General features: G+C 42.5%; 2 protein-coding genes across 4 annotated transcripts in view; both read left to right on the forward strand.

The window, feature by feature from the left end:
• Positions 1-4,177, forward strand: part of usp2a (ubiquitin specific peptidase 2a) — a 42,453-nt gene extending 38,276 nt beyond the window's left edge. For 2 of the 3 annotated variants that reach the window (XM_015008177.2, XM_015008178.2), the window contains 7 exons: positions 166-230; positions 354-457; positions 645-725; positions 1,828-1,906; positions 2,066-2,170; positions 2,281-2,401; positions 2,925-4,177. In XM_015008177.2, coding sequence (XP_014863663.2) covers positions 166-230; positions 354-457; positions 645-725; positions 1,828-1,906; positions 2,066-2,170; positions 2,281-2,401; positions 2,925-3,009 — 640 coding nt within the window. In that variant the 3' untranslated portion in view covers positions 3,010-4,177. The remainder of the gene's footprint in view (positions 1-165; positions 231-353; positions 458-644; positions 726-1,827; positions 1,907-2,065; positions 2,171-2,280; positions 2,402-2,924) is intronic. The other variant, XM_088011697.1, reaches the window with a different exon arrangement.
• Positions 4,178-5,563: 1,386 nt separating this feature from the next.
• LOC106930546 (GTPase IMAP family member 8-like) lies at positions 5,564-9,067 on the forward strand. The gene is made up of 4 exons (XM_015008162.2): positions 5,564-5,576; positions 5,657-6,127; positions 8,082-8,390; positions 8,461-9,067. Exons 1-4 carry the CDS (start codon positions 5,564-5,566, stop codon positions 9,027-9,029), a joined length of 1,362 nt encoding a protein of 453 aa, XP_014863648.2. The 3' UTR covers positions 9,030-9,067.
• Positions 9,068-9,483: the final 416 nt, after the last annotated feature.

The following is a 9,483-nucleotide window of genomic DNA, read 5'->3' on the forward strand; positions in this document are numbered from 1 at the left end:
TTGAATAAATACGTGTGTTGATATGTCGTTGCATCCGTAATTTATGCTCCAGGGACCTCAAAGAAAATATCTCTTCATGTTTATCATATATGAGTTTTCTGCCAACATGCTCCCATCATAAATCAACAATTTTTTTTTATAAGTTCTCACCTGTTCTGCTTACAGAGATGAAGAAAAGGGGAAGAAGATGTGGAGTAAATATTTGGAAAGAGAGGATAGTAAAATAGTTGGTGAGTCAAAAAGTGGATTTATTGTTTTTCTGATGACGTGTCAGGTGATCTCTGGCAGACTGGACCTGTTTGTTAATCCTGACCTCAGAGGTTTATTTGCTGTCAACTTTTCCTCTGTTCCAGATGTGTTTGTGGGGCAGCTGAAGAGCTCCCTGACCTGCAGCCACTGTGGTTTCTGCTCCACTGTGTTCGATCCCTTCTGGGATCTTTCTCTGCCTATCGCAAAGGTTAGACAACACAAACACACACTATTTTCTGCATCCAGTAAGTGCAGAGACTTATTTTACTATCTACTAGTCCTAACACACGCTCTTTGGTTTCTCTCCCGTCTCTCTGTGTGCTTTGCTCTGTGGGCTTTTATTCTACGTCTGTTTTGGTGCTTGCTAATGTGAATGCGTCTGTGTTTGTGCTCAGAAGGGCTACGGCGAGGTGAGTCTGATGGACTGCATGCGGCTCTTCACCAAAGAGGACGTCCTCGATGGGGATGAGAAGCCGGTAGGTATCCATGGCAACGACTGGATACAGTTTAATGTCATGTTGGAAACTCACTGATCAAGTGGAAGAAAGTTCTGAAAGTCTTATGCAGGACAAAATCAGAAGTAGTAACTATGATGCCTCAACACAAGCTGACGTGTATTTACACATAAAACACTAAATAAATACAGAATTTGCACATTTTGTGTTTTAGATCAAATAAAATCAACAATAATAGCAACTAATATAAGCAAATGTTACTGGCAAACAAAGACCAGCAGGGGGTGCTGCTGTACCATCCCTGAGGCATTGTCTATGCGGCAGCTGAATAATTTGACCATAATAGTTAGCTTTTTCTTAAAGTGAGTATCTATCTGAAATAGTATAAAAATGTTTTCAGTGACGTTCAGATATGAGTTTAAAATGCTGCAATGATGGACACCAAGTAGTTCATCTGATGTCCTCCATGAGGAACCAACCTCCTCACCGAAGCTTGTCCAAGCAATTTCTCCTGCTGTATTTTTACCTTGTAATATGTTTTATATCAGCAGATGTATTAGCTGCACACATTCCGAGTTTTTATCCCGTTTTAGCTCCGTTTGGTGAACGCTGCACATTTTAAAGGCTCATTTCCCTTTTTTTATGGAGCAAAACTGATGGATTGGAAGCCTAAGATCTTCCAGTCAAAGGCTTTTAATACAGTAAAAGCACTCATTTTAAGACCAGAGGGGATGAAAGCCTTTATGGCCGTGGGCCCACACTGTGGAATGCTCTAACTTTGATTCTCTTAATACTTTTAAAAAGCAACTGAAGACACATTTATTCAGATTGGCTTTATTTTCAATTTATTTTATTTTATGTCACATTTATGCTGTATTATCCCTCCCTCTGTTTTGTCTTCTGTGTTCTTAAGTCTTGTATTTTGTAAAACACTTTGTGGTTTCTAACTTGTGAAAGTGGCTATATAAATATAAAGTGTAATTACTTACTTACTTAGAGCTTAGAGTTTATGTTTCCGTTTCACCTTTAGATCCAACACCTGTGGATCTAAAGGTGTTGGATCGGCTGTTTGTTCCAGCTGTTTGCAGCTAATGACTCATCTTCCTCTGCTTGCTCTTTGCAGACATGCTACAGATGTAAAGCCAGGAGGAGGTGCACAAAGAAGTTCACAATACAGAAGTTCCCCAAGATTCTAGTGCTGCGTATCCTTTCCTTCTGCCATGGACCTTTTGCTGCCGGAAGCCTAGAAAACCCCAGTAGTTTGTTTAATCATACAGAGAAAGCGTGTTGCATTTAAGTCTTCTGACAGCGGGAGCAGGGATTCAAAAAGCAACTGCTCCTTGACTCTCCTTCCACTGCAGACCTGAAACGCTTCTCTGAGGCACGACGAACCAGCAAACTGTCCACCTTTGTTAACTTCCCCATGAAGGACCTCGACCTTCGAGAGTTTGCCTCTGAAAACAGCAGTAAGCTCTTTCCCCTTTCATTCCATTCTTCATATAATTAAACATGACGCCATATTAGTTCGCCAGCAACCTTTTAGCTAACTTTTATTTTGTTTTCTTCCTCTCTGCAGCAAATGCAGTATATAACCTGTATGCAGTGTCCAACCACTCAGGCACAACCATGGGAGGTCACTACACAGCCTATTGTCGCAATCCCAGCTCGGGAGAATGGTACACCTTTAACGACTCCAGGTGGGTTTGAACACCAACGCAGGAAGAGATTTGTCAGGTTGTAGTTTAACATTCCTACATACAGGAGTGAAAGCACAGTTTGAGAACCAGTCCAGCTATTTTGTGAAATATATTAGATACTAATAGTGAATTATCAGCATCACGAAGACCAGAGAACTCAGCGGATAGGTCAGTGAGAAGTTTAAAGCAGGATTAGGTTGGAAAACAAATATCCCACGTTTTTGTCTAACTATGTATAATTACCTCGGCTTAGGCATTTGAGTAGGGACAATATCAGCAGACGTGATAATGACCTGCCGATAACGTCAGCTTGAGTTTATATCCAGGAAACTGAGATCTGATCACATGATAAGTCTGGGAGCTTTTTACTGTGTAAAAGCTCCCAGACAGAAGGCTGTTATTATCATCTCTAAACAATCCAAGTGTTTCCTCTGCAGCAACAACGGCAAAGATCTCTCCCAGCAAGCACAGTGTCTACACCAGGTAGATCACACCTCATTGATCTCTCTCTCTTTCTTTGCAGAGTAACGCCAATGTCGTCCAGCCAAGTGCGCAGCAGCGACGCCTACGTCTTGTTCTACGAGCTGGCTACGTCCTCGCGGATGTGAGGACTCCCGAAGGACGCGGCTCGGCTTTGGCTGTCGCACAGACGGACGGACATTTATATTTGGACATTAGTTCCTCACAAACACATATGATGACTCCCCACCTAGCAGCCGAGTAGCTGCAGCTGGAGAGAACACCATGGATTCCACAGGAACCCCGATCCACCAGCTCTGTTCTCTGTCTGTTCTTACTGCTGTGTCATGCTCATCTTGACTGCAGGCGTGTGTTTACTGTGTGTGTATGTGTGTGTGCAGCAAAAAAAACAAAAAAACAAAAAACAGGGCAATAACCCCAATGCACCAACCAACCAGGTGAACCCATGTCAGAAGTCCCTCTCTATGCACTGCAAACCAAACTCTCATCCTGACTGCGCCTTCAACTCTTCTTAATCTTCTCATTTGCCTCAGATGATTAAACCTGACTTCTTGCATTGTTTTTCCTTTGAGTATGTTTGTTTTTCATTCAGAGCATGGGGGGAGGAGGGTATTAGCACAGCACCCTGAGCATTATCACCACTTTGAAATGTGGATAAACTTTTCTTAGAGCGACTGGAACAGAGATGGTTAGGGTTACAGCTGCTTGGTTCTCCCACAGCGCCCCCTTTTCCCCTCCCACTGCACTGCAGCACTCCCATGACTATCAGCATCTTCTTCACTTTGTCGCTAACAGCGGTCGGGAGGGCCGGAGGCTCTGTGAGCGTTAAATGTTTCACTTGTATTTTGTTTCTTTTGTTTCTCCCACGTGTGGCTGCTACTGATGCTTTACAAAGTGCTGTGAATGAATGGACGGATGGACGGTCCAGTGAAGCTCTCGTAAGGATGGGGTCATGGAAACAATAATAATAATGGTAACAATCCTCATCAACAGGGATTGGCTCTTTTCTTCCTCTCTTGTTTCATACCATTGAACAACACAGAAAGAATGTTTTCAAGAAGACGAAACACTAGATCTGTATATTTTTATATCTTGATGCAATATAGAGAATGTACTATTCAATGGTGCTGAAAATGACCCGTAACTGTTTTCAGTTGGTTTATTTACCAGGTTTCAAGAGAGAGAAAAAAAGTTCTTATTTATGCTTACAAGTGATGATGTGATGAGTCACACTTTTTAACAGTGGCAGTAGTATATAAATACATATATATATAAATAAAAGTCGACAACACAGTGGTTTTACAATGTGTCCTTGTTTTTTTGGGGGGGGGGTGGGGGGCATAAAGGAGGAATTCCTTCTGCTGACTGAAACAGGTGCAGCAATTACATCTGGTAACAGTGGCCACTAGAGGACAGGTGGAGCATAGCTAAAGAATTTGGGTCTGTTCTTCATGTAGAGCTGTAGGTACGTTGCTTTTTCTGAGAAACAAGTGAAGAAGCAAGCCCACTACTGCATCTGCAACATGTGATATGATGGAGTCCATCATAAAATAAAAGATTTACATAGAAAGTCATTGTAAAGAGAAATTATCCCACCTTCCAGTTTATCAGATCTAGGGCTGGGAGTTAATTTCAATTAATTACATAGATGTTAAAAATGTTTTGGTCCGGCCAGAGCACTTGTATTCACACGTTTCTGGTACGACCATAACTCTGACACACAAGCAACATCCACAAACAACAACGATGGACGACAAAGCCACTTTTCTTGTCCCACTGGAGGTTAGTTAGCTTTTAAAAAAAGATTTAATGGGATGCTGGAAAGGCTATTTTATACGTGCGTTGTGGAAAAAGGAGGTGGTTTACAGGGCAGTCAATTTCCTCCTAGTGTCATAGTATCAAAATGGCAAATTACATACATCATGGTCAATCGTTAGCAATTGAGTACAATTTTAAACTTTAAAAGAGGCCATCCCTCCAGAAAGCAATCGTTTCTCAGTAGCTGTGAGCCCAGGTGATGTTTTTTGCCAGGTTACAGAAATTACAAACCAAAAGAAATCGTCAAGGGAGTGTGCAGTGTCTGAAACAGAAAGGACTTTTTGGAATACTCTGGAAAACAGGTCAAAGGTCAAAAGACACTGAGTTTGAAAAACAAGTTGATCTATGGACTCGTGATCAGTGCCAGGATCCAAACAAGACATACAGGATGAACATGTGGATGTGATAATTAATATGTTTACATGTGTGTTTATCAGAGCCCTATAAAAGGGAAACTGCCCAGAGATTGGGGGGACCTCTTTATAATCAGGCCAAGATTTCCTTGTAATTTGAACAGTGTAATAAACTAAAGTCCAGCCTGCAGAGCTTTATTCCTGAAGCATATGGAAGACACTGACATTTCCTCTTCTTCAGCCTCTAACTCTTTTATGACAACAACCTGTGTGTGCGTGGGCACAGGTGTGTGTGTTTTAGTAGTGTGACTGTTTCAGTTCCATGGAAGCCCTCAGCGTTGGACCTTGGAACCACACGCCTTCATATTAAGGTGTCACTAATTTTTGCAGTTCAACAGAACAGTGTTTACAGTTGCAGCATTTAAACATGCAAGAGGAATTATGAACAAGACAAGTCAGGATTGCTCCCTACTTTGGTTTATTTCTGGAGAACTGTCTAAAGAGCCCTTACATGGCCACATTTGGTAAGTTACTTCCAACAATTTCTACTGAACATTATTACCTGTATTATGTGTATGACTTAAAGATACTGGATGTTGGTCAGATCCCAAATCAGATCAGTCCCAACTGGTTTTACTGTTGCTGGGTGAGACAGAAAATGGGAAGAGCTCAGCAGGAAATGCCATCCTCTCAGGAAGAGCTTTTAACGGGAAAACCACCCGGAGCTGCCGGAGGAACGCAACCGTCTTAGGGTTCCAGGCAAATAACTCGGCTTACAGCCTTGCTCACTTCAATGGAAAGTTGTCGATACTAACTTCGAGCTCCCTCCACCAGGTGGCAGTGGTGGACACCCCAGGGTGGATGCCCAACTCCACTACTCCACACTGGGTGTCTAAGGAGCTGGTGAGAGCTCTCACCCTGTGCCACCCAGGACCCGATGCCATCCTGCTGGTGCTGTCCATCTCCTCCGTGTTCGGTCAGGACGAGTGGAGAGCCATGGAGGCCCACCTCAGACTGCTTGAAACACCCATCTGGAGTCGCGCCATCATCCTATTCACTCACGGGGACCAATTAGGTAAACGGTCTGTTGGATGAAAGTGACGTCACTGTCATAATCAGGAAAGGTTGTACGGCAAACATTCAGCTGCCATGAAAAGAATCTTCAGTCATAGGGATTAGTGTTGCAGTTTATATAGGAGTGGACGTTTATCGTATCATCATATCAAATTTCTTTTTATTATGATCAGAATTTTGAATTAGTGTCATGATAAATTATCATTTCATATTAATGATCTAAAAAAAAAATCAAAACTGGCAGTTATGTGAAATTTTATTTTTAGTATTTTCACCTCCATTTGTTCCATGAGAGCACCAATACATGACAGTAAATATGAAAATATAATTAAACACACAAACTGTTTAATTATAAATTCTAAAAGTCAGATAAATCTCACTTTATGAGAAAGTGGCCACCTCCAGAAGCCTGTTGAAAATGGGAATGTTTTTCAAGTATTTGTGTTTGTTGTGCAATAAATGTACAATGCTGCCACAGCCATACAAAACATAAAAAATAGGTAATAAATGGTTTATCACAATTCACAATGTCACCACAAAATATTGCTTTCAAATTTTAATTTTAATGATGCCCTCTTCTATAGCTTTATGAAGAAAGAGTCAGTGGCATGTTTAAAATCATACTTCTGATTTTCATAACCTGCCAAACACACCACTGACCCTCCATATTCAGTGACCTGTTTTGGCTAACTTCAGTATGCGTCATCAAACATGTGAGCTCATCATGACAACCTAGATGTGTTTTCTCTTTAAACAACGAGAAGGCAATAATTTCCTGGCTCAAAGTGTCTTAAGCGGCTATTATGGTGGGTTAACTAAAAACCAGGGCTTCTTATGGGTACACAACCTCTGTTTAGATGTAATTAATGGTATTCAATGGGGATTCTGCTACTTGTTAGTTTGGTCGTCGTAGAGAAAAACATGTTATTGCCAATGTTGTTCCCAGATCTGATTCTGTGTTCCAGTTGTTGACCATACTGAAACACAAAGTCTGTCTTTCAAGTCATAACTGGGAGTAGGCGGAGTTGCTTTTTCTTTCCCAGTGGGAAATCCGACTACGGAGGGCGTTCGAGTTTACTTTTCTGATTGAGAAGTCAGAATTTCCCAGTCCTGAAAACATTCTGGAACGCAGCATAAGAGCTAACCTCTGAGGTTAAAAGCGTCAGCGATTTAGGTCTCGTTTCTGACATCTAGAGGCCAACAGTGGAACTGCACGGTGCTGTATTTAAACGGCTACATTGAGCTGACACCTGATCGCTACTTGAAGACAACATTCATTGGCGCACACAGTCTAATAATGAGTAAAACTTGCTGAAAGTCATAGTGTGAAAAATAATTTGATTCCACTAATCATTAGAATTCAAACAGACCAGAATAAATGTTTGGAGGTGAACTTTGGAGGAGTCCATTTTCTCCTTAGCCCAGGTAATAAACTTCTGAGGCTGTCTCTGGATCAGGAGTGGCATTACACAAGGATTGTGACAGCTGTAGCCCAGGTCCCGGATACAGGTTTGTGTGGTGGCACTTGAAACGTTGATTCTTGATTGTGTTTTGCACTAAGGCACACTGTTAGCGGACAGCTTTAGCAATAACTTTATGTACCTCAGCCTCCTTGTAAATGGTGTCAGTGACTGTCTGCTGGATAACTGTCAAGTCAGCAGTCATTTCTGTGTTAAGCAAAAAACTTTATTGTAATGTTTTATGGTATTTTATTTTCATGCACAACTGAGTTTTGAGGTTCCATTAGCTGTGAGCCATAAGCATCACTTTTTGATGATATTCTAATTTTCTGAGAAGCACTTGTACTTTTCTCATAGAAAAGTTCATAACACTACAAGTAAGCATCCATATTTCCATGTCTCTCTTTGCACAGTATGTTCCTTAGTTTGTCACGTTCATTCTTTAGCGTTGTCAGTTGAGACTAGGTTCATCTGGCGAAGGTCTGCATTCTACAGGACACCTGTCAATCCAGGAGCATATACAGCGACAGGGTCGGACTCTGCAGTGGCTGCTGGAGCGATGTGGACACCGGTACCAGGTTATGTCCAGCCAGTCCAGTACGGCACAGTTTCACGTTCGACAGCTCATTTGGAAGATTCGGAAGATGGCAGAGGTTTCAGAGCAGATCAGAGAGATATCCTTCAGAGTGAGAACTCAGCTTGGAGTTCTGAATGTGAGGGTGGAACAGTGGTGGAACACGAGGCAGCAGGTATATGATAATCGTCCAGGACAAAGACAAGAGAGTGGCTCAGGAAGGCAAAGAGGTAAGAACTGTTTGTCAGGCACTGCTGAAATTTGTGTGAAATAACCTGACTGTGGTGTGTGTAACTGCAGGCACAGACGGTTTGAGGCCTGCACTCAGCCTCATCCTGCTGGGAAGGAGAAAATCAGGGAAGAGTTCCGCAGGCAACATGATCCTGGGCAGAGAGGAGTTTCAGAGGGACAAAAAGACAGTTCAGTGCCATGCGGGGCACGCAGAGATCTCAGGGTGGTCTGTGACGGTGGTGGACACCCCTGGGTGGAGTCTGTTTGGTCAGGCTAAACCTGCGCAGGTGAAGAGAGAGATCCTGAAGAGCCCGTCGTTCTGTCCTGCTGGGAGCAAAGTGATCTTCCTGCTGGCTGTTCCTGTGGACTCATTCTCAGAGAAGGACAGGAAGGCGGTGGAGACGCACGTCAGAGTGCTGGGGGACGGCGTGTGGGGAAGCTGTGTGGTGCTGTTCACCTATGGAGACGCACTGAAGGGAAGGACAATTGAGCATCACATAAAAAAGAAGGAAGCGTCTCTGCAGTGGGTGCTGGACATGTGTGACCAACGGCATTATGTTTGTGATACGAACATGAGCGACTCCACGCAAGTGGAACAGCTTCTTGAGATGGTATACAAGTACAATTTTAAAACCTGACTTTTCCCCTAAATTAAAACTATATTTATCTTATCTGGCTCCATGAAGACTCTTGTACTGACACAGCTCTTTTTAACCGTTTCCGGGTCACGTTGGTACCTGCGGGGTTCCCCTACTGTCTTTAAAAATGTGATAAATATGCAGGAAACATTGATATCTGCATTTTTTACAGGTTTGTTCCATCTGTCTATCAGCAACAGCAGCAGAAGCTGCGTGTCACAGTGTGCAAAAACCAAATATACAGTTGGGTCTAGTTCTAAACCTTTCCATGAAGTGAGTTGATTATATACTTGGCTGATTGGCAGGATAGTAGTGTGTATGTTTGATGAGATTAAAATAATCCAGATGCATTGCAGGATCAGGTCTGATAACATGTTGTGAGTGGCTTATTAAACGTGCCACAGAAGCCAGGCTCCACCAAGAAGTAAATAATTTTGGCCTGATCCGGCTTGAA

Source organism: Poecilia mexicana, unplaced genomic scaffold (assembly GCF_051168715.1).
Source record: "Poecilia mexicana isolate PSO_F unplaced genomic scaffold, ASM5116871v1 scaffold_13, whole genome shotgun sequence".
Classification (NCBI taxonomy): Eukaryota; Metazoa; Chordata; class Actinopteri; order Cyprinodontiformes; family Poeciliidae; genus Poecilia; species Poecilia mexicana.